This window comes from Struthio camelus, chromosome 1 (genome assembly GCF_040807025.1).
Source record: "Struthio camelus isolate bStrCam1 chromosome 1, bStrCam1.hap1, whole genome shotgun sequence".
NCBI classification, from domain to species: Eukaryota; Metazoa; Chordata; class Aves; order Struthioniformes; family Struthionidae; genus Struthio; species Struthio camelus.
In genome coordinates this window covers 113,109,222-113,134,842 of record NC_090942.1, presented here as the reverse complement: position 1 = coordinate 113,134,842, position 25,621 = coordinate 113,109,222, and the positions used below count along the sequence as shown (strand labels likewise).

The window sequence follows — 25,621 nt, the reverse complement described above, 5'->3', positions numbered from 1 at the left end:
GTTAAATTCCCCTATTCCTTCTATGATCTATACACTGAAAAGGCCTGATAAAGTCTCATGTTTCCCACACTGAAGATAAAATACCTACTTTTGTAATTCAGTGACATTATTAGGTAGTCAAATGAACTGTATGCTATACTACCTTACACATACTTGTGTAGGTTATGTACTGAGGCAGTGCCTGTGAGCTAACAGCTATTTTTGAAACAAATAAAGCAAGCATTTTAAAAACAGAACAATATCATAATTGTTTAGCTGTAGGTTTAAATAAATACAAGATATTTAAAAGATACCAAAATAGTAAAAAACAAAAACAAAAAACCACACACACACAGCACTACTCTACTGTACAGACGTTGATCCTACTCAAAACTCAACAGTTATTGCAAATAAATACAGATTTACGTTCAGTGCTATGAATTTACCAATTCTTTTCATATTTTAAGAAACCGAAAAAAAACTCCGAAACTAGAAGAACAAATAATCTTGTTCTTGCTTGCTTCCTTATAATTTAAAGACCTTGGATATTCTTCCTGCTTTTACTTCAAAAAGAGTGTCTTTTCCCTTATTTTTCATAGACGATTACCCAGATGATACGGGAGAACGTAGGTAACTGGCTCTGCAGGGCTAGAGGGGAGCTCCTCTTTAAAGTTTTTCACAAACATTTGAATTCCAAACCTGTTAGCATTAAAGAAATGTAAGTCCTCTTTCACTTTTAATTGCTTTTAGCATTATTGAAGAGGCAGAGGACAAGCTGAATCCGTTCAAAACTTTGTTTAAAAGTAAATAGTGTTAAGTAAGCATATTATTCAGTTTCAAATGAAATGTGCAACAGATGCAAAACATGAAATCCTATAAAATGCATCCTCACCCTTTTCACAATGTACATCTCTTTCTCCTCGAGAAGGAGTAATTTCAGACATCAATAGCTTCAGACAAAACAAACAAATCAAAACAAAAAAAAGCCTGCTGAGTAATACTGCAGCTGTGAGTTTGAATTTTTTTTTTTTGAAAATTTTTAATTAAATAAGTGTATGGATTGACAAAATATAAAGGGCTGTAATACTGAAAACAAGAGGAAAATACCCTTTAACAAATTTTGAAGTGAAGCCCACACTATTTACTGTATATTACAATCCAGTACATCTCAAAAGTGAAAAACTTTCAAGACTGATATGTGCTAAGATTGAACTCAGCCTCTTCTTGCATGAGAGGCCTACATTTATGTCCATTACATTTATTGTTGGTCTGACCTTAATCAATCTTTCCTTCCCTCTGTGCTATTTCTTTAGTAGAAATTAGAAAACACCCCACTAGAAAGCCTGTAATAAAAAGTCAAGTGCCGCTCCAATAAAAACATACAAGCAAATATTTACATATTTTACTGTTCTAACACAAAACGTTTTCTATAAAGAGTAGCATTCAAAATAGTGTTAGGTAACAGGATTACCTAAAGACACATAATTTTTTTTTTCCACAAAATAAGTTTTTTCATTAAAATCAGACAGTATTTCAGCTCTACAAAACAAGCTCAATAGATTTTTTCTTTCATTTCTGTCACAAATTTAATTAGGGCAGATATAAGATCTCTAAGATCTTTTGTTGCAACATCAGCAACCCATTTCAAGTAAGGAATTAGTGGAAGGTTTTATTTCTGGTCATTTACATGACTAAAATAACAATTAAAAAACTGATGAACTCTTAAGTTCTATAAAGCCCACATTTTCAAAGCCCTCATTTTCTCTGTTCAAATAAGTGCCTAGAAATGTTGCTGAGAGACTATGTATAATATATTTCTACTGAAAATAGTTTTGTTTTTTTAAAAAGTTCTTTCTAAGAATAGAAGGAAGGTGCTGTTATCATTTAGCTTCAGAAGCCAGTCCCTACCGTCAGAATAGACTTGCCATGGCCACACAAACATAAGTGTTGAGATGCAGTATCATACACACCAGTAAAGAATATACAGAAACCATAGTGTATAACACTGTGACAGTTTTTCAGTATATTCACATACAGTAATCTCCAACTACCTGTAGCTAAACCGGCCATAAATCCTGAAGAACCTTGTCTATAAATTGAGTAACCCATCAATATACTGTTTCTCTTCCAAAAATACCCGTATTTTACACTAATATACAAGGTATCTGCTTGCAAACACAGGAGTAGCCATAAATAAAATTTTATTCTTTCATTTCATTTACAAGCTACCAAGTACCATGTATTTACACAGCACTGGACACTTAAAGTAGTTGCAGTCACAAAATGATCCAGACAGCTGTTGATAAAGGAAAGGATCTCAAGATAAAAGCAAAGTAATACTGTAACAGATAAGTGGCAAAAAAGCAGTTTTGCCATAATAATCAGACTTGCAATGTTGCATCAATTCTGGTTGAAACGACTGAGCCCCATGCGATTCTCAGCTTTAATTGTTTGCAGTCTGGCTAAAGTTTGTACAGTCATTTCTCTTCTGCAGTTATTAAAATAAAAAAGTTAAAAACTATAGCAGCAACAAGCAAACCCTGTGACAGGAAGGCAAGGTTTAAGAACTAAAAAAGTTTATACAATGTGCTTAGGAAGGTTGCAGAATTTATCTTCCATCAGCTGGAGTTCGACTGAGTGACAACATGATGCGCGCATATCTTTCACACAGTTCATGTGTAGAGTAGGAAGGTAACTTTGGCGGGTCATTGAAACCTTTAATCTCCGTAGAACAATCTAGCAGTTTTGGCAGGAAATCAGTCAGCTTTTCTTGCAAGTTAGCTGCAAATAAAAAAAGAAAACTAAACATTAACATTTACGTCTGCATGTAGAACTCTCCTTTTTCTGCTCAACATTCTTTTTTTCTTTGGAGGGTGGGAAGAAAAGGAGTTTCACTTGGAATAATTACTTTCTTCAGCTCTCCAAGCATTAACTAGACATGCTGGTTCCTAGAAAGATGTTAATATAAATGCCTCTCTAAATAGACTATCAGCATGAACATCCCCCCCTTCAAAATACCAAAAACTAAAACAAAAAAAACACCCAGACATGTTTCCTGTAAGGCCTGATATCCCATTGCAGTGCACAAAAGAACTGCTGTCCATTTAAATGGGTGTGGGAGTATACAAAACTCTGGGTATCTCAAAACACATTACCAGTGAACAAAAGATAGAGGCTGAATTCAAGACATCTAAAACACTATCTAAGACATTAGAGGTGCGCAAGAGCCTTTTACCTTAATGAATAAATAACTTACGTTCCATTTCTTGTCCAAGATAGGAACACCAACGGTTTCTCATATCTTCCACAGCAACAATATCTTTCTCTTCCATTTCATCCACCAGTAGTAATGGCAAGCATGGGACAATAAGCTCATTCATAATGATCAGGCCATTATTTACTTCCTGATCATCTCCTGATTCAAACAGTGCTGCAGCATGTTCATTTAGTTTCTTCACATACCACCACAAAAAAGAAAGCCTTTAAGTATATAGCATTTCATGTTTTACCATGCATCAGTTTTTGTTTGGTTTAAAGCACAGTCTTCCTACAAAACTGCCTGCTAATTTTTAACAGTCGTATCTGAGTTTTAACTTTTACAGTAATGATCCATACACTGTACTACACGATTTGATGATGTTCAAGTCACTTGAACTGGTGTCTGAAAACTCAGCCTTTGTAGCTGCCCCTCTTGAAGACTGCATCCTACCACTCACTCTTGCCTTTTCTTTCTATGTCTAGAAAAAGTGACACAATCAAGAAAAAACAAACATTTCCCAATGATGCCTTTTCCACTATTTGTCTCCCTGTCAAACTGTGGCAATATAGTGCGTTTGCTCACCGACACTGTCAACTGTTGTGCCTATCTACACCAGACAGAAGGGCAGTGAGTACACTATATACAATGTTAAAGAAATGATTATTCAAACAATGGGAATAACATTTTTCTTCTTACTTTGCACAGTTCTTCCTTTTGCTTGTTCTTACACAAGTCTGACGCAGGGTATTAATTTGTTAACGCAAGTTTTCTAAAAGAATAATGGCAATGCTTTGTCTACTAGTTCATTTCATTAAAGCTAGTTCAACTAGCAAGTTCAACTTTTTGAAACACTTCACTCTTCACTTACTAGCAAACATTCTCGTCTGTAGTGAGATATCAGCTCTTCATCATGCCCCCTGTATGGACCTTTTGACAAGAGTTCTTTGTTATTCTGGTAAGCATAGATAAGGTAGAGCAAGGCTTCCATATAGCTAAAGTAAAATAAAAAAAACAAAAACATTAGATGCAACATCAAGGTACCATTTGTTTCAAGCTAAATACTATGCTCTTCAAAGGATTAATTTTGCTTACTTGTTTGACTGTAAACCCACCCCTCCCCGCTCAATCTCTTCATAACACTGCTTTCTCTAATACCACACAATTCTTCATGTACATCAGATTTTTATTATATCAAGTTATATTACTTACACATGAAGTCTGACCCATAGCTCATGAAAACCAATGTATACCTTTCCATTCCATTCCAAAACCAGCTTTGGATTAGCCTTGAATACAAATGAAAACCTAATCTTTCCTGCATGCATTTGTCACATTAGGTTTGATCTTCTGTTGTCCTATAACTTGGTAGCAATCTATATCTTTGCAAATAAGATTTAAAACTGTTGTCTTATTTCCAAAACATGAACTGTAAATTTTTACATTTAGCCTCATTAACCATAAGTGCCTGAAAACCACTGAAGTCAAAAGTGATGGAAGAAGATGGAACAGCACTTCAAAAGCATAAGTATCAACAGTCTACTGGCACTTCTGCCTTTAATCTAAATGCAAACAATAGATATATGCCTAACTGATGAAGAATGAGTAACACAAGACCTAAGAACCTAACAGTTAATAATTAACAGACATCCCATCACGCACCAACTAATGATCTCCCTACATACTGCTGCATGTCATTTCCAGCAAACACCTTAAACTGTTAATGCTCTGACTTACAGAAACCCAGCTAAGACAGAGAGCCACTGAAAGCAATTCAGGCAACTCCCCTAAAAATAAGTAGTAAAGAATCTCATTTTTGTTCAACCTAGAACAAAATTCCATCCAAAAAGATAATTTTTCAGATGTTTTTCTAATGGGGAGTTACAGGATCAGTACATTATGCGCTTACTGCTAGGGAGAACAGGAGCTAAAGTTTAGCGTTTGAACTACCAAAACCAAAGCAAGTCACCAAAAATGGCTAAAATTTATGTGCCAGCACCCAAACGGAGCATACAGGATACACAAAAAATATATGTCAGAATTTTCCAAAGTAGGCAAACTCAAGACTGACAGTAATGCTTCCCAGTAAGGCAATATAAAAAGAAGGAAAAAGGTTACTTGAAACAGCAATAGTTGCTTAAAGCTTTACCTTCAAATGCTCCTGCTTACAAGAACAAGATGAACCCCAACACCCGAATTTTAGAATGCACTGTCAAGGTATTTTTTCTATTATGACATTTGCTTGTACTCCCTTGTGACCCTAAACATTTACTGCTTGAGTAATATATTGAATAAGTACAATAACTATTCTCTGGCTTTTTGCCTTCAAAATCCAAAGCTATGTTTTCACCAAAGGAGAAAGTCTCATTCCCCTCTCAAGTCCATTTCTCCTGCCCATGCAAATTCTCCACACCACTAGCCACCAACTCAACTGACTGTCCTGCAGAAAAATTAATCTGGGAAGAGCAAAAAGGGTAAGATGAATACAAGAAACTGGAATTGCTGTATATGGAGCAAGAGAAGCAGGGGAGCAGGACCTTCTCTCCCTTTCGATTCTTGCTTCAGCTGATTGTGAAACTGCACACTGAATTGATAGTGCCGACAACATAGTTGAGCCAAATAAAAAACCTGCTGTTGGTGGTGGCCTAATTCCCAGTCCCTCTTTCCTGCTCCTTCCCCTCATTGCATGATCCTCCCCTAAACCAATGATAGTCCTCATCTAACAGCAAGGGAAGCCATTTTAAATCACTGTTGTAAAGCAAAGTTCAGAGGCCTTATATTATCTCCAGAGTCTGAGCAATGCTACTACAGTGTAAATTAGCAAACAGACGCCATCCTTTCACATTTGAAATGCATATAAGCTCCAGTCTATAAAAGCCCTGAAGCCTAAGCTTAAAGATCCCTGGAAATGACCACGGAATTAAGGCAGCTCACTGAATCTAGGCTTTGGAAAAGATGCAGAAAGCACAGGTTGGCTAAATTAAACTTTAGCACTGCTTTGAGAAAGGGATTGCAGTCAAGGCTGAAACAACTTACTGGCTTTCAAAAAAAGTTAAAAAGCTTCCGCTGACGCCTACAGTTTGTTCACTTCTAAGAGTAACTACCACAAGAAAGAACCGTCTTGAGAGGCAAGTAAAACCCTAGTCGAGGTTCTCTAGGTGACTCCTGTGTTTATCTTATCCGCATCAGGTGCCACCTCTATAGAACAGACAGTGAAAACATGCCTGAAGGACTCTTAATTCTTCACCTACAGTGGAAAGAGGGCCTTATCAACCACCATAAAGCATCATGAGTGAACTCTGAAAATAGGCAAGATTTCCAGCACTCAGCAAAAGCATTTCCATGTGATTTCCATGTGCTTCTCAGAGGTCCTAAGAAACTGTTGTTTCCTTTGCCTTAAAGTACAGTCTTGCATGCTCAGCACTTCAGCATCAAGCCCTATAAAAGTGGGCTACTAGCACTGAAGGAGAAAGAAGTACTCCAAACTATTTTTTTAGCGTTGGCTTTGTGTTTGTTCAACAACACAGTACAGTTTAGGAAATCAGGGACTACCTGGGTAAAGGCTGATTGCTGGCTCTGTCCAGATATTAAGCAGAATGTTCCTGGGCATCAGCATTATTAAAACTAAGAAAAGTCAGTCAACTTAGGGAGACGAGATTCTGAAAAAGAAGCCTCAAAGCAGTCCTGCTAATGTAGGTTATGTTTCAGTTACGAAAGTTTACATTTTTATAAATATTTTTAAAGTTACTTTTTTGTCATGCCAGAGTTAAAGGGGGGAGTCATGAGAGGGAATTGGAGGAGTTCATCAAGTCAGTCTCATTTTCAAAATGAGAATGGTAGCACAGCCCTTTACAGTGTACAAGAAGTGAACTTCAATAAATATTGCAGTCATAGGGGAACCTGCAGCTGAAACAAAGGAGCATAACTGCAATGGATGCCTTTAAAGTAGGTAAATAGATACCCAGATCCCTACTCATCCAAGCATGCTTAACTCTAGTCTTAGTATCTTCTCATTAAACTTCTCTTTAAGCATTTATGAAATTACATTTTTTGCCGAAGAGAATGAATGCTACACGTTTGAATGATCAGTGAGTCTGATAACATCGCATATTTTTCTTTCTGGCCAATATCAGAGACTCAGATTAGTCATTCTAAGCCTGCTTCTAAATTATGAAGATACTTGATAACAACTGCCTCATTCTTACTTTGCAAACTAACCTAAATACTGGAAACCCATACCAAAAATACTGTTCAGCATAGAACAGAGAACTGTGTTCCCTTCCCTCCCCCAGCCTATTCAGAACAGATTATGGTTAGGAGTGGATTAGTGAGAACACTGACATTTTACAGTCCAAGGTGCCTTCCCGGAGAAGGAAGAACAGAACTAGAACACTTACGCTTGACAGTTCTCAAATACATTCTCCTTTCCTGTCCTTTAAAAATCATCATGTGTGAAATTTTGGCCCTAACAAACACAGTAGGCTAAACTCTGCCTCTGTGGGAAGAGCCAGAAAAAAGACGGGCTAAGTAGGGGGCTTAACTGTGATGGCTGATGAAAGCAGCTGAATGCATGTGCACGTGTGTGGTGCAGGAAAAGAAAGATTCGTAAGTCGAAGGGATACCCACAAACAGCACTGAGAGTAGGAGAGGTGGAAGAATACAGGTGCATGTGGGGGATGCTCTGAAAAGAGTTCATGGCTTGATTAGGAAAAAAAAATCAAAATTAAGAGTAGAAAGCTGAGGTAGATGCGAGATTGAAGAAATTAACGGACCGACTAAATATTTAAATGAAATGAAGAACACATTACATATTTCTTAATTTTTTACATATCACTATTACATTTTGCCTTCAAATCACTCTACCGAATTTGAGTTCTATACTACCACTTACCTCTTTTTTTGGAAAAACTCCAATCCTACCATGAGAAACATGGTTGTTTCCCTGAAATTTCTATAGTCTTGATGCCACCTCTGCATATAAGAAAGGGTATTTAGAATTTCATCCACAAACGTGAAATACAAATATTTTACACACTTTACTTAGTGCTGAATACTCATAGTAAGTGATAAGGACTCCTAGTAAGCTTGCATGTGGGAAAAGTCAGTCTGAATTCCCCCACCCTTAATAAAAGGAAAATTCTTACATACCTGAAATATTTCTAGATATGATTTATTTATTTATTTATTACAGAATGCATTATCATTTGAAAGAAATGCAAAGCATCTTTGCAGAACTACAGTCAGAATTATATGAAATTCCTTTTTTCCTCCCCTTTTTTTATTTCCCTACATTACACTCAAGTATTTGCTTAGTAAGTGTGAGAGCCTCTTTATACACTAAGCTTAAATTTCAATATATGAATGAGGTAGAAAAAGCCCGAGCACATTAAATGGGAAGTGACAAAAAGGTATCATGTCTTATCAAGCACTTCAGACTGGAGATAAAAACAGTGTTTATACTAGAGCAAAACATTAATCTTATTGCATCACCATTTATACAAAGTGACTACTAGTATGTTGTACAGGTAAATGTTTCAGGTGAGAAAGGTGCTTTTATTCCAGTTGGTTAGTAGCCAACTTCCAATTGCTCATTAAAAATAAAATAAGGGACAGCATACCATAATAGCTAGCCATTTATGGATTCATCACAAAGAGCATGGAAAAGGTTCCATGAAATGCCAACTCACTATATTGATACTATCTTTGGAGAAACCACTGGCCTTTTACCTCAGGGGCAGGGAAAAAAAAAGACAGAAGACTCCTCCATCCCCATTCTGAAAGCTAAGTACAGAACGGTTTATTCTACCTGCGCAATGCCATACAGAAAATGGTAATATACTGAGCCTTGCACAGCCTAAAACGTGCAACAGAAAGCCCATCTCTACGAGACCTTTCGTCCTTTCCCCTCACGGGCCATGGAAGACACATTGCAGTGTAGTAGCATCTATTGTAAATCCTAAATCTGGTAAAGAGAAATGCTGACTATGTATTTTTTTACTCAGTTTGGCGAGCAGAAGATTACTTCCCTAGCCCTCCTGAACAAGGAACTGTCTGTACCAGTGAGCATAATGATAAGGTTTAAGTGGTGCACTGGAATCCACCGAGGGTATAATTAACCCTAGTTCAGGGGCCTTAAGGTACAGAATTACAAGCTGAAACTCATGTAAAACCAACTATAGACTTATCTTTAAGTATGAGACCGAGTCTTTTGGCAAATAAAAGTGACAATAATTTAGTGTCTGAGATTTGCTCATTTCTCTAAGCAACAATTCAAAGTTTTTCTAAATAGTATAGGAGGGAAATTAAACGCATAACGTGGCTAAATGTGGTCTCAACACATGAAAGAATCTGGTGCTTATAAGCAAATGAGAATGACTGCAAAGACAGTCAGAGAAAAAAAACACAAACGTAACCTTGATGCCTATGACACAGATCTCAAGATGCGTAAGGCTGGGCTGATACCCCTTCTCACTTCTTTACTGCTTAATAACTTCTGAATAGAGAAAGCCAACCAGCTCTTATGGTACTGAGTTATGAAATGCTGTTAGTGACATCAAGACACATTAAGGAGTAAAGACAGACTAAATAAACTTGACATTTATTTATGGCTCAAGCCAAATTTGACCTCAGAACTACAGATGTGGAAAAAAGGCCTATAGCTTAGGTCAACTGGTCAGAGCAGCCTTCCTACAGATAAATGGTCTTTCAATAACTAGTTTTAGCTTCTCAAGGTAAGACAAGAAGAAATTTGTTAAGATAAATTCAGAACTACAGCATATTTATAATTATTTCGTGTTACAGTTTAATTTACAGCATAAAAAATACTGACCTCATATTCCTCCATGTTTACTTCATCTGGCTTTATCATTTCAAGTTTAGCTTGAGCAACCTTCATTATGTTACGGCACCTTACAAAAAGCAACAAGAAGTCATGGGAAATTACTGTAAATTTGTAGAGAATATTATCTCTACTAAGAGAGCAGCCTCAAACAGTATAAGCAACTGAGTGCTACAGCCCTCTGCAAAACAGTATGAGAACACAGTGCAAGATGCGCTCTCTATCTTGTGCAGTACGATCAGCAGGAAAGAACATGGGTTTCCATCATGTGTACTTTAAAAATTTGCCATTTAAGCTTTAAAAAAGTAAAATAAGAAGTAAATTGCCACATTGCTCACTCTTTCTTTTTAAAGTTCAGAAAACTGAACTGAGTTCTGAAACTCCCTGTAATTTACTTTCCAGAAGTATCATCAGAGGATTAGAACCAGAGGCTTTACAGATGTCACTCTCCAGAAATTAGATTAATGTTCTCTACCTTTCAATTTGTTTTTAAATAGGTAAACATGTGGAATTTTGATTAGAACACAGAAGCTGTCTCCCATTCAGATAAGCTACTCATCTAGCTCAGTGCCCCATTTCAAGAGATGCAAGGCTTTGTAGCCTACTGCTGGCTCTCAGGCAGGTGATGAAACGCAAAGTACATGGCCTTGCACAGTGTTTCAAAAGAAAGTACAGAAATCTGTAATACAGTTATGACCATCACCACTGAGTACTTCTCCCTGTTTCCTACTGATAACAATCCAACTTCTTATTTACTCTTCTTATAGAGATTTTTGTAAAGATTATAATTTTTATCAAATTGTTCTTCCACACACGTAACACTTTGAAGATATTAACAAGAAGATACAAGCCAAACGAACGTACAATTCTTACCCGCTATTACATACACTGTATAAATATAGAGGGGCGTCTCTAGCCTTCACAGAAGGTTCATGAGCACAGGAAATGAGACATGCTGATCTTATTACCTTTCATCAAAGCTAAGATTGTGATCTCCAAACTGTTCCAATAACGTTCTCTCAATTATCTTCTTTGGTGCCTGGTTTTGGATGAAGTAAACAATTGCATGACGCAAACGGTAATCACATTCAGGTGGTGGATCTTCCTGTGCTAATTTTAGTAGCCGTGTGTATTCCAATTTAATCGCCTAGACAATTTTAAAAATAAACGTTATTCCTTCTGATTAACTTTTAACATGTAAACTTCACAAAATACCAACACAGTAATTCATGTCACATAGCCTACAAAGTTATTTGTTTTAACAATTCTTTAACTTCACCCTTCTCACATTGAAAATAAACTAAAAACAGGAAAAAAAAAACACAGACACATGACAAACTTGTTCCCCTCTCTCCTCAACTAACTGTGCCGATACCCTAGACAGACCTTTGTGTCAAAGGCAGTCCCAATCCTGTGCTAAACCGCCACGGGAGGTTTATCTAATCCCTAAAGAGGCCTACTGAATCATGTACTGTCCAAAAGCAATACACAATTTCAGATATTTCACTTAAAAGCATCTTCTAAAATCTCCTAAAGTAAAAATGTACCTCTAACATACAGTAAAAATGTAAATACATGAATAAAACAAATTCTACAGAAAGTTTAATGAATATGCATGATTTTGAAAACACTGTAAGTCAAAATGTAAAATGTCTTACAACAAAAACCAAACTGTATGATTTCTAAAGAAAATGCATTTCAGTATTAATAGTATTAGCATCTTGTAGGGCAGGATGGGCTCCTCAAGTAATATTTTAGAGTGACTTTAGAGGTCACCAGAAACGTTTACTCTTCTAACTTTGCCAGCACAGTAGGTTTTTAATGAACATCATCTGTTCTGTTAATTAGATTTTTACAGACTGAAACTATGTAGCATTAACAACAACAAGAAAAACTATTAGAGAAATGGTGATAAATCTTAAAGTGTTCCATAATTTCTCTCTCAAAAAATAGAAGTGATCAGGCTGTTTGCTAACATTAAATGTTAGCTTGAAACAAATGACTTAACCCAGTAGCTCCACACATCAATACCGAGAAAACTATTACCAAAGTTTCAGTACAACTCAGAGACTACATAAAGCTCCAAAGCAGGCAGAAAAATATCCTGTTCAATGTTCCACATCCCTTTACACTGAAATACCTGGAAGTGGCATACTTCTTCAGGTTTCACTAAGAGAAATCAGGCTCCCATCCCTCTCCCAAAATACATTTTGTTTCAAGACACTGAACACATGCGTAGAGTACCATTCATACAGACTTAAATGGAGAGAGCGTGGAGTACTTCAAAACTTAGAGAACGTTCTGTCTTAGTATTTGAAAGTGTTAATCAGGTGCGTTACTATTAAACAGGAAGCTTGGGAGAATTGGTTATAAATATCAGAAGCCATGGGTAACAGTTTGCATTATCTTACATCATAAGAAGCTCTACCACTATAAAGCCAACACGGATAACTACGCAAAACCCATTTATCATAGCAGGCCAGAAACTAAAAGTAATTGCTATTATTCACTTCAGAGAATACTCAGGGAATATTATTCATTTCAGAGAATTACTTAGAAGAAACAGGAAAAAAACACACCACCTGTATTTTTATATTCACTCATTTAAAAAAACTAAAATGGTACTCTACAAATTTAGAATTCCTACTCGCAGTGAAAAATAGCTCTATTTCTTTAAATAGCTAACAAAAAAAGAGGCAATGGAAAAAAGTAATGCATGTTTTCATTTCCTCACTGAGAATGTTATATAGAGACCTCAAGGCAAACATTCTGCAAGGAACTGGTGATAAAGTTTAGAGAAGGAGGACTGTAAGTAGTCATTGATCAATAAACATCTTAATTAGTTGGTGTTAGGGGTGCCTCAAGTCAGTGATCTAAAGGGGGAGTCAAACCTCGGTAGAAACAATGACCCACGTTAAATGGGTTTTACCTGGGGTATAACTGCAAAAACATCATAGAAAAAACATAACTACTTTAAAATATTTATTTTATAAAAAACATGTGGGAAAGAGAGAGTCTCGTGGCATTAAAAAAAGGTCATAGAAGCTTTTCAGTAAGTTTATGAAGTAACGTGGAATTTTACCTGACGTTTTAAAATGTGACATTCAGTACTGAATAGAGCCACTTCCTTTGCATACATTCATACTAATTTATTCCTTAGAAATGAAGCATGTTGCACTTAAGTTATTACAAATATGATTCAACACAAAATGAGTAGTGAAACTTTTCTATCCCCCACCAATTTCGTGTTAGAAAATTTTCTCAAAGACAAATCCTTCTCCCGCCACACAGTGAAAATATTTGTGTTAAAAATAAAAATAAAAAATAAAAAATGTGTAACAGTACAATGCTTTGATAATTCTAAAGCATTTGCCATAAGTTTATTTTGCACTTGATTTTTGTTCTTGATTTTAAAATAATAAAAACACCCTCCATTTAAAGAAAAACATTCAGTGCAATTAACCTTTGTGGTAAAGAGCTTGATTTGCTTAAAAAAGTATTTTTTAAAAATATCAAAAAAGAAAATCTACAGTGAGAAGCTTTTCTTTAAGTGAGGAAATCGAAAACACTGACATTCCTAAACAAAACCCATTTCACGGAACATAGGCTAAAGTAGTTGTCTCTGTTCCCTCCAGACAGGCACAGTCAACAGAAACAGCCACCCCGGAAAGAAATGCTATGGTAATAACACTTTTGAAAGTATCTGTTTAAATAAACAAACAAACAAATAAACAAACAAAATCTCAAGATTTCAATTTCCTGACCAAGTTGTTCAAGAGACAATTGCATTTGACACAATTTCTCTTAGTGTAAATACACCATAACAATTAACACAAAAACAGAATGCTACTCAAAGTCAAACAGGAAGCTTCTTGCTCTGCTCGCAAAAAACCACATTTGAGAGGGTTTTACATCATGTCAAAGTAATCTCCTTGCTAGTATTCTGAAAGTTCGATAGTTTTTATGAGCTAAAAAATGTTTGTAAGTTTGTGTACTTAAGAAAACCAAAACATTTTTAAAATCTGGTCTTAATCTGAAAAGTTACAACCGCAAAGGCCTTAATTCTCAATAATAAAATGCACTGTATAAATAAAAAGTATCGACATCAAGGTTGTTAATCAAAATAAAATAACTTATATTTACTAAAAATCTTTTAAGGAGGACAAAACAAGAACAACATTTCTTTGAAATAACACACATGACGGAACACCGATGTCCCTGAGACTGAAAACACTGGCGTCTCAAACACAGGCTAGTGAAGACATGCTTTTCGTTATGAAAAAGGAAAAATACATATTCTCACCGATCCCACATCTAACTTTCAAGTTACTTGCCATTATTGTTAGAAAGGTAAAATGCAGAAAGGTATTTAAGCTACTGACATCAAAATAATATATTGCTAAATGAACAGGGAAATAGCTCTATACATTTTTTAAAAAGAAATATCTAAATGGAGGACTGATGTCACAGAAGAATACTTATAAATGCTGGAAAAATCTTAAAATGCATCAAAGGGTAGGGTGAGAAGGTAAATCTAACAAGAAAAGTCAGAGGAGAAAAAAGTTGAAAATGTTAGTTGTACCTTAAAGAACCCTGCTTCTGGCCCACACCTGTCATAAACATTCCTGGCTTTACCTATAGCCATGATAATACCTTGCATGTTCGGGGTCAGCATGACCTGCCATAAGGGATTTAAGGTAAAAGTTTTGAATGATTAATATTTTAATGATTAAATTCAATATGCTTTTAGTCTCATGCAAGATAAAAAGCAACTTAGTGCATGCATACATTGAAATGGCACATTTCAATACAAGATTTGATGTGTGTATTCTGCAAATCAATCACAGCACGTGTACATATCTTTTCTATAACAACATATGATTTAAAGAAAGCTTACAAAAAATTGAAGAATTGCATCAAATGCACTTCAAAAGTTACATGGTCAAAACTTCCCAGGGAAGGAACATGCATCGTTCAACATTAGTACTCATCAGAAGTTACATACTAAGTAATACTTCAAGAACCCATGGCCGCCAAAGGATAAAATAAAAACTGTTTCAATTAAAAAGAGCACTCAATCGTACTTTTTAGGTACTATACTAAAAAAACATAGTAAACTACACTAACTGTACGTTACGTCTTTCAACATCAAAATAAGGGAGCCATTGCTGTAAAAATAATTGGTCCACGAAGCGTTTGCAGCCCAGTTCTTAAAATAAAAGCAAGAAATTTGACAAATACAAAGCCAAACATAACACAAAAAAGACCACATGTTTATACACATCAGCTATATACACACAATTTGATACTTCTAGGTTACTAAAAAAGGCTTTTTCCCCTTGTTATCTGTGAGCAAAGACATGTGTGTCCTCCCTCCCTGCCCAAGCTCTAGCTGGCACAGCAACAGACTTTAGGAGCAGAAGATTAAGAGCTTTAGGATTATTTCTGGAAAAGTTTCCCCCAAATAACAGCAGCATAAAAAAATAAAATAAAATAAAGTAAGCAAACACATTTGCAAAAGAAACAGAAAAGAAAAAAAAAGGGCAAGAAAGCATCCTCTGCAAAGACAATGGCATGGGGACAATGATAATAAAAAAAAAAAAAGTAGATCATTAGGTGAGGCTAAATGCTCCTATCTTTAAAGATGGAAACTACACATGTGCAAGAAGCCGAACTCAGTGTGATGCTGTCAGTTGAAGTATTTTGCTCCCCATCCCACACTGCCAGTTACAATTGCTCATAGTTACAGGACAGAATGACCTGATATACCCATTTGTGCAGGGAAAAGAAAGCTCCCCACGGCCTATCCAGAAAACACACTCAGATACCTGCAAATACAGGCTGCATCAACTCTATTTATTCCCCTTCAAAACAAACACGGAATAAGTAGCGTGTCCACGTAGAACAGTTAGATGACCTGGCAGTGTTTCCTTCTGCTGCCAAATCAGACCAGCAGAAAATACTGCCTCTTAGGATGACATGTGCCTCTGATGTGTTCCTCAAGTAGTACTAGTTATATGCACCACCTCAGTTCTGAATTGAGAGAAAGCAGCTTGTTTGTTTGTTTGTTTGTTTTTTACATGTTGGAAGTGGTATTTTACAAAAAAAGCTGTTATGAACTTTATAGCTGAAAGAAAAAGCCAGGAAAACATTTTCCATTCAGCTCCACCAGCCCTATCGGTTTCAGTTTATTTCCAGGGACAATTTAACCCTCGGAGTTTAAAAAAGCTTAACCTGGGCAAATACGGCATCAGACTTGAACATTAGCTTTACTGGACTGACAAGAAAACACAAACATTCAGAACATCACTCATTAGCCCGGCACTTTTTTAAAAAAAGAACATAGTAGGAATCCACAGTCTAATACCAGCATTTCAAAGTCTCTCTGGCCTAACACAAACATTCAACTTCCACAGCTGTAAAGACAAGTATACCTTCAGTGTAAACTATACCATGCAAAGCGTGCCCAATTAGAGTAGCTAGTGCTTTCTTTTTGTATTTCGTTACAAAGTAAGAGACCGTTATCATTACAAATTGCTAAGCATTTAGTTATGCAGAAATCTGTTAGGTGTCATGATGTGCGAGCATGCCAAAAACTCTCATCAGGCAGCATAAGAAAGCACCGAGTAGGAGCGGTGCACACAATTGCAATCAAATGTACCTCATCGTCATAACCCCCCTCCTCTGACTCAATCACAAAAGTCCCTACATCGGGGATCGCCACCTCTACCACTCGCTGGTTAGCAGCTGGTTGAGCTGGGGCATTATCAGAGCTCTGCAGAAGAAAACCATTATCAGTATGTAGGGTGGGATCAGAAATAGAAAAAAAAATACAGAGAGACACAAACTGACAGCCTGACCAAGTAAAATGATGTGCGCTCCTGACGTTTTGAAAAAAGTGGCAAATATCACATTTTCTCATTATTTATACTTTCTTAAATTTTTAATTCTGTGGATTTTTAATTAGGCCATAACTGTGGAAGAAGATTTCATTTTTCACTTATTCACTAATCACATCTTCAGAGAGTGGTATGCCATCAATGCAACTTTGAAACAACCATTACAAATTTAAAGCAGCTGTTAAAGGATGAGTCTCTGAACCACCATCTTTTTTCATATATTCCACCAAAGAACTACTAAATACAACTGAACTATCTGAGGAAATCATACTAGAGGATGGCGACAAGCCAAAGACAAACATTTTCTTATGCCCTAGAAGAAATACAAAAACACCTCTAGCAATTAAGATACTTGAAAGAATATCTAAAGATGCATTATGTTCAACAGACTTACTTTTTTTTAGAAAAGTAACTATACAGAAAAATGGAAAAGATTAGTCACTGAAATTCTCAGTATGTTAAAGTAAGCTTTTAAACAACAAAGGAGATCATCTCAGCTACTACCATCTATCATTATATGATGGCCAGTTTGCACTTGCAGAAGTTAAACCTTGATTCTAGTCTATGCAATCACAGAGTGTGGAAAGAAAGGTACACCGCTGGCCTGCAACTATTGCAATAGTTTCATTTTTGAACAAAGATTCCAGAAACATACATAAGAAATGGTATCTAGTCACTCAGCATTGTAAAAATTCAAAGGAAGACTGTGCAGTCGGGGGCGGGGTGGAGAGAGGGAAAGATGGACAAGAAATGGGCACAAATGTTCATGTGGTGAGCAGCCTGCAATCCTGTTATATGTTCTGATGTTGTTTTCCTTCTTTTAAAATGGGCAAATAATAAGTTGAGATAAGCCATATATACCTAGATGTCAGAATGCATATGGAAGGAGAATTGCAATTAAAAGAGGAGGGAGGTAGAACTGTTCTTCCTTCTTGGTGTAAGTCACCTTTGGGTATACAGATAATAGCTCTTAAACACTAGTGAAGTTCCTTTACACTAGTTCAGAATTGCCTTTAGGTTCTAGCAGCTGAAAGATTTTTGTTTCTAAATAAAAGAGCTTGTTTTGTTCTGCCCCTTCCTTTTTTGGGGGTGGGGGGGAACAGGAAGGGAAGGAAGACATTCACCTTGTTGCAGAACAATGAAGTGAAAATATTGGAACAAGGAGACTTACTTCTGCCTCCTTCAGGCTGTCACAATGTTTTAACCTTCAAACGATTTTACATGTTACTTCTCAAATAAAATACATCCTTCAGTTCCACAATCACAGTCTTGTACAGCCCTAAGGCTGACCACTGTGTGAAACGTCACTAGCCTGAAATATAACACTTGATCCTCGGAATCAAGTTTGTACGATTCTTTCGCATCCCACTGGGATGGATGCCCACAAACCCCAGAAAGAGGATAGCATCAGGCAAGGCATTTAATCATGACTTGGGTATCGTCAGAGTTTACCGTCTCAGCTGGGGAGGGCTCATTAAACCAGATCCCCTTGTGATGCTCAGTGCACTCAGGGAACTCAAAAAGCCAGATATGCAGTAACCTAAACATTAGTGGTAGAGCATCTTTTCATCCAAGGTTAGATTAGTTTCCCTGTTGGCTGTAATTTCAATTTAGCAGAGACTGCTCTCCTGAGATCACAGTAGAGAAAGATGCAATAATCTCCAGGTTGCAATAAGAGTCAACAAGTTGTCATGTCATTTTCAAGAGGTTTAAGCAGACTTTCCTGTTGCCAACAAAGATACCTGGGGCTAGACTAATTTCATTTAATAAGTTTTGGTCTGAGTCCTTAGGAAGTACATTTGAAATTTTCCACTTATCCAAGTTGGTCACATCACTAGCGGTCACTAGTGGTGCCTGAGCATGCTAAACCGAAAAAATAAATTGATACAATCTGTGTGTTTCATTCTGAAGTTTATGGTTCCAAAATAGATGCATATATTGCTTTAAATGCATTCACTTTTGTGACATTGATCATTTACCTATATACCTATAGTGAAACAAAAAAAATACTTGCTGAAAGTAAAAACTGTTCAGCAGAAACTTAAATATTAGATTTACTAATAACTCTTGAGGCAGTTAATTTGCAATTCCTCTTACTATTTGCAATATGAAGAGAAAAAACAGCATCACCCAATGCTCTACCTCTTATAATATATCAAATATATTCTGATAAATCACAAAGCTTAATTTTCAGAAACTATGAATTTACATTAAAGCTACAGAATCCTGTTAAATAAAAAGTTTTATCATATTGCAAATTTTCTTGATGATTTTTCACCTTCAGAAATCCATTACTTCTAAAGCTACCTTCTCTAAACAAAATGTTAAAAAAATCTTTAAAAGCTCCTGTAGTCCTTTCAAGAAAACTTAATTTATAATTTTATATTCCACAGATAACAATAATGTTTCAAAGTAATATTTTTTCCAGCCTTTTATCTGGAATATTAATGTTTATTTGTCAAAATAAATGAAATCATCTAACATTTTGAAAAGATTATTTGATGGTAGCCATAAATGCTTGGTCATTTTTTGAACAACATCCAGTAATCATGACAAGTATCATAATCACATACAGGACATCTACCTTTGTACTTTTATTATACTGTGCTCATTAATATATTATACTCTTTCTTCATGGATTTTTAGTGCTGGACAGATAATTTTCTGTTCAAAGTTTTTTTTTTTTTTCTCCTCTCTTTTTGCCAGTTATCACCCTTTCCACTTGCAACATGAAAGGGAAAAGATATTTTAAGCTTCAAAATATCCTCACCGTATCCATAATAGCTTCTGGACCTCTATCCTCTTGTTCAGCTAAAGCTTTATTGATTGCTTGCACAGAATCTTCTTTTAAGTGCTTTGAAAGATCAGTTCTTGATGGTTGCTCTAAATATTCTGGTTCTCCTGCTTGAACTTAGTGACAGAAATAAGATAACAATTCCATATGTTAATATAAGCATGAACTTTGAATTGATTAGTTTTATTTGGATCAGTGTCTTATAAAGTAACCAGTACCGAAGATGCACAGTAGGTCATATCATTCACAAATCCAACATTATACTAGTTTCCAGTGTATTAGGGAATTTTAAATTTTCACATGAACAGATCCATAATTTTACACTAAGATTATCTGACCTGTCCTGCCTATATAACCATCAAAGCTCTGAAGTGAAGGGTGCTTATCAGCCCTAAGGGGGAGGACTGAGAACAAAGATGAGATTCTGCGGGGACTTTTAGCAGGATACACACCCAATAAATGGAATGATCTACAGCTACTAGAGCTCCAAATATATATTTTAACGTTCCAAAATAAGCAACACACTATAGCCGTCTGACTTAAGAGAAATCTCAGCCTCCCTCACTTGGGAGAAATAAAACTGAATGGCATAAATAGTGTTTTATATTTCACATATGAAGAAAGGAAATTCTGACAGACAAAAGTAACATATTCATTTAATATTTTTATTATTAACGAAAAAACTAAAACTAGTCTCAAAGTGTTTATGAAGTCAAAGCATATGGAAGATGAAGTCACTCTCCACAGAGTTTGCAAGAAAAGCATCATTAAATCATTTCACTTTGCTTTTTATATTCAGTTTGTAGTGACAGACGGTCAAGACAAAGGCATGTGCAGCCTTAATGACTCAAGTACAACCATGAGAACATCTGGAAAGCAGTCTCACTATACAAATCCATTATGTCATCTTTGATATGATGTATGAACAGCCTTTTGCAATGGAGCAAAAGGTGGATGTAACCTAAAACTTGACACATTCTTCTGCGTCAAGGCAGGCCTACTTTTATGCTGCCTGCCAGTGGTCTTTATTAGTTAAGGTCCTAACAGCACCGGCTTTCACCACTGCTGTTCAGAGCTTTCGCATGGTTTTAACATTTTTTTTTTAAACACAATACAATTAATGATTACATTAATTGAGCTCTACTACTGCAAATTGTATTCCACACATCACACCAAGCTATTCTTCTCTTCAGATTTAAATTCTGCTCTAACTGAAATGAAAAGATAGGTCTTCTACTCAGTCACTCCAAAGAGAAGAACATACATTACTGAAAGGCTAATAAACTCTCAAAGCTGACTAGTGAGAGCTGTTAATTGTTAATTATCTGTTAAAAAGGCCACAGTTTGCATGTTTAAAAAAAAAAAAAAAAAGCATTCTATCTAGTACCAGCTAAACACAGCTGGGAGAGGGAAAGAACCACCAACTCATTTCTTTAAGAAAAAATTAAAATCCAACAAAAATCAACAGGTTAAACCTCAAATGCAGTTACCTTGGCCAAATAATTATAATTCAAGATAACAGAAATTAACTTTTTCTTCCTTTCTTAAGCTGTGAAATGATGTACCCACAAACCAGTTATTTTTGGTTCTACTCCTTTTACAAAAACAGGTAGGAAAAACTAACCTGGAGCAGGGGAAGGTGCTGGTGCCCTGGGTATCTGAGATAGTAACTTTTCCTGCTGTGCTTTCTGAGCAAGTTCTGCATCCCATTCTTCAAGTTCTTTTTCAAAACGTTTATTGTCTTCCTTGACATAATCCCTCAAATCAGGTGGTAGCGTGTCCATTCCGACAAGTATCTGTCCTGTTTCTTTGTTAAACTCCTCTATGGTAGCATACAATTTATATTTCAGAAAAAGAAAGAGTAGGTAAAAACATGTATATATATGTGTTTATATATATATAAAAAATATATATATGTGTATATATATATATAGAATAAATTTACTCAAGTGAACTACTGAAAACATGCAGTATAGCAGCAAGTGTATTTCATTTACTATTTTTACTATCTGTTAGAAACTTCTCTGCTACGGGTATGCACTGCCACTGCTCTTTCAATCTTGAGTTTATACATACTTCGGCACCAAAAAACATAAGCTTGACTGTATTACTGCCATATAGAATTGGGAAGAACGCAGTTATCCAGGAGAAAAGAGGAAGGAGAGCAGGCCTGTGTGGACTTGCAAAGGCAACTGATAAGAATGCCAGCTACGTGAAGTAACCTTCATTTTTCCTTTGAAAATGGTCTCTGCAAGGGTATCCCAGGTCCTGAGGGACAAATCAGCTGCATTTGCTCCCACCAGCAGGTCTCAAACTTTATTAGAGCGGCAGAGCCATCCTACAGGGCTCATAAACCCTAAATCTGTTATTAATCTGGCAATCTAGAAACGTCAAGATTCATATCAGTTCACATGTAAAAACAGAAAAATGAAATTTCTAGCTTTTTGCCCTACGAAAAGATAGGAACATGAACATTTTCACCAGGCTTCAAAACTTGTTGCCGAACCACTGGGCATTTTCAGAGTCATCTCCCTAGCCACCATTATCAGGCCTCATGAAACTCACTCCAAATATTTCCTTATGAGCATTCTAGTTACATACAACTACATGCTATGAAAAGAGTTTTCAAACCCATGCATTTCTTTGATTAAGTCTGTGCTTGGTAAGGTTTTTATCGACATTTCAGTATACTGCATAAAGCGTCAAGTTTCCATGCTTGCGTAAAGTTCATTAAAACTGTGAAGCTTATTAAAAAAAAAAAAAAGGATTTGAGAGTATTTTAATTTTGAGAGAGTCATTTTGGCTTTTCCATATTTTCTTCAGTGAGGTAACACCTCCTAAATACTAACCATGAAATGTGCCTAAAAGTTTGTAAAATAGCAAATAAATTTTGCTCTTTTAGCATAATGCCAAAATAGTGGCACTATCTTTATTAACCCTTTTGTATGTAAAGTTGAATAGAAGTTGTTTCACCTGCAAAAAATAATACGACTGACAGTAACGAGCATAAATAGAACTTTCTATAATTTTTCTAACCATTTCAAAAATCTGGAAATCATTCTGAAAGAAGCTCTATCAGTACTTTCAACTATTCTACTTCATTCTGAAAATGCATCCATTGACATTACCTTGCATCAAGTATTGTTCCTTATCATTGATATACATTAAACAATATGCACTGGCATTCCTGTAACCACCAAAAGAGTCACGTTCCAACTCTTCCCATGTTGACTTTGTCACAGAAATATCATTGTATTTCATCCATCTATTCTGGTGGTGGTCATAAATATATGCCCAGTAGTGTCCTGCATTAGCTTGACCTTCATGAACTAGCACAGCATGCAATCTATAAGGAACCTAAAAAACAAAACAAAACAGAATATTAATCTCTCCCTGCCAGCGTTCAGTTTCTAGTAACCTGACAGTACTAATAGTTATATCAAATAAAGGTAATACAAATAAAGTTAAGAGGACGAAAACATGACATAAAGGGAATATAAAGAGGTAAAACTAACAACACACTAAGCTAAATTGCTTTGAACCATTTTAGTTACCACCGTTTTTACAAGAGATCTTAAAAACATTAGTGGATCCATACTAAAGAGTAAAGAGCCTCCTGTCTTTGCTGCCAGGTACCCTCTTTTCCTCTTTTCTTAATTTTGTGTTATTCCTACTTTCTTTGCATCTCAAAAAAACCCCTGTGTGTCAACCCTTAGTGTCTGTGATTTGTTCCAGTCCTGAACTGGTAAACTTATCCTGAAGTTTGAAAAGGCATATTTAAATTCAAGGTAATAAACACAGTGTTTTCTAGGAGTCAGTGGCCATTAAGTGATTTTATTTAAAGGAGAATTCGAGAATTCCATTTTAAAAAGAGTGTTAGAGTGTTAATGAAACTATAAATGTTGCAGAACAGGAATACAACTGTTTTCCAGTATTCACTAACTCAGTAAAAGCAGTGCTAAGAAAAGCAAGGAACACATGCCTCCCTTTGAGGCAGAGAAGGAAGATATCAGTTTCTAGGATCAACAATGCAAAAAGTATCACTGGTGAGGTGCATTCACCTACCAGGAGGAGGGAGGAATGCAATACTTAGCTCCTATTTAAGTACTTAGAAATTTGAATGCCAGCAGCTTAGCTAGGAGGAAAAACCTGAAACCATCTTGCCCCGCTGTCACAATCTGGACTGTAGATAAATGATCTATTCAACATAACACGTACTGAAAAGTTGTAATCATCATCTACCACCACAATAATCAGTGACCATAAATACATATGTAACTATGATTTGAGAAACTCTTTGAAGGTATTCTTAACCTGATCATTCTCTCTCAAGCTATTCACAAACGTCTGAAGATTTTGCAGCCTCCCTTGAACTGTTAATCTAGCCGACTGCATAGCAGCTGTCAGACTACCATTCCACAGCCTAAACTTCACGCTTTGTCAGTCTCCCAAACAAAAGCATACGCAGAAGAAGCCCTAGCAACTCCTTAAAATTGAGTGCTCTGGGTTTTTTTTTTTTTTTTTACATCTGTTACCAAACCAAGGCGAAAGCCTTCTTAAAGTGATTGCAATTCTGTGTGCATGCACATAAAGGCAGTATGCAGATCCTGATTAAAAAAAAACAAGCAAGTGAAATCTTCTTTAGGCTTCTATAATAAAATTTCCTCACCTTAAAATAGCACAGTACAACCCGAAGTGATTTAAAATAGTTTTATTTAAAACCTTGCTAACTGGCTCCACTTCAAAGCCTCTGTCCTTTTCTCCAGCTCTGGAGAAGTGGCTGTCAGTTGTCTAGTCTGAGTCGCAAGGAATGTTAACTGTTAATCTGTGACGGGAGGGACACACAATACTGACAGGTGAATTCAGTGCCAAAAGAGGTGTCTTACAATAAGCTGTTACATCAACAGCAATTAGTGGCACACAGCAACACACTCAGTAAATAGTTAGCATTAAGTTTCATAGCTTAGGCTTCAGCTCATGAAACAGAAAAGGAACCTCCCCACCTTCCTCACACCCGATCACAGAACAGGCACGCCAGAGTAGCAAATGAAACAAACAAACAAAAAAACCCCAAAACCCAAACCAGAGACCCAGTAGGAAAAGCAATGAAAATCTGAATGGTGTCCTTATAACTATAACAACATGACTGACAAGCAAAGTACGTCACCATGACACAAACACTTCAGTGAAGGTACTGCATGCGTTCACCACTGGTCAGTTTAGTAAATTAAGTAGTCCAGGAGGACTCTGAACAAGATTAACAATATTTTCAAGGGACACTGGTGACATCTTCACTGATTATATGACCTCATCCCATCTGATAAACAGCGAACCAGCATATGTATAGCAAAACAGTATAAGGCCACAGAACTATCAGCCTAAGAGATTTAAGCTAATCCTTACTATAACAATCCTCTTTGGCATCACAGGCTACCTTGGGTACCTTTTTTCCCCTTTTGGTTTCTACATTAAGGTCTTACAGAAAGAGAGGGTTATGTTCCATCTTTATGGGATGCTCAGTAATCTACTGTACAGGCTGTTGCAGAGGTCATCTGCAGAATCAGGGTAACATCCATTGCTATCTACTCTGCTCTCTAAATACAATAGAGTTCTTTTAACAATAAGAGTGAGATCAGGCTATGAAGTTTATCTTAGTTCCAGCTTTAGACTAGGAGGAATTCCCACAGGAACAACACGTGCCTCTTATCTCTATTTCTTATCCTCCACAGCAATTTCATGGAAGGAAGAAAAGAAAAGAGGGGACTCTCATAAGCAGCCAATGAATCTATTCATTCATGAGGACGAGACAAAACAAGGATTTCAGAAATATATTTCACATGATGATTTGACAGACA

General features: G+C 36.2%; 1 protein-coding gene across 2 annotated transcripts in view; it reads right to left on the bottom strand.

The window, feature by feature from the left end:
- Positions 1–2,163: 2,163 nt before the first annotated feature.
- Positions 2,164–25,621, bottom strand: part of USP25 (ubiquitin specific peptidase 25) — a 92,907-nt gene continuing 69,449 nt past the window's right edge. For both annotated transcript variants that reach the window (XM_068911124.1, XM_068911134.1), the window contains 9 exons: positions 22,895–23,123; positions 21,391–21,588; positions 19,743–19,882; positions 11,042–11,220; positions 10,065–10,143; positions 8,127–8,206; positions 4,107–4,230; positions 3,236–3,431; positions 2,164–2,760 (listed from right to left, as the gene is read on the bottom strand). In XM_068911124.1, coding sequence (XP_068767225.1) covers positions 2,588–2,760; positions 3,236–3,431; positions 4,107–4,230; positions 8,127–8,206; positions 10,065–10,143; positions 11,042–11,220; positions 19,743–19,882; positions 21,391–21,588; positions 22,895–23,123 — 1,398 coding nt within the window. In that variant the 3' untranslated portion in view covers positions 2,164–2,587. The remainder of the gene's footprint in view (positions 2,761–3,235; positions 3,432–4,106; positions 4,231–8,126; positions 8,207–10,064; positions 10,144–11,041; positions 11,221–19,742; positions 19,883–21,390; positions 21,589–22,894; positions 23,124–25,621) is intronic.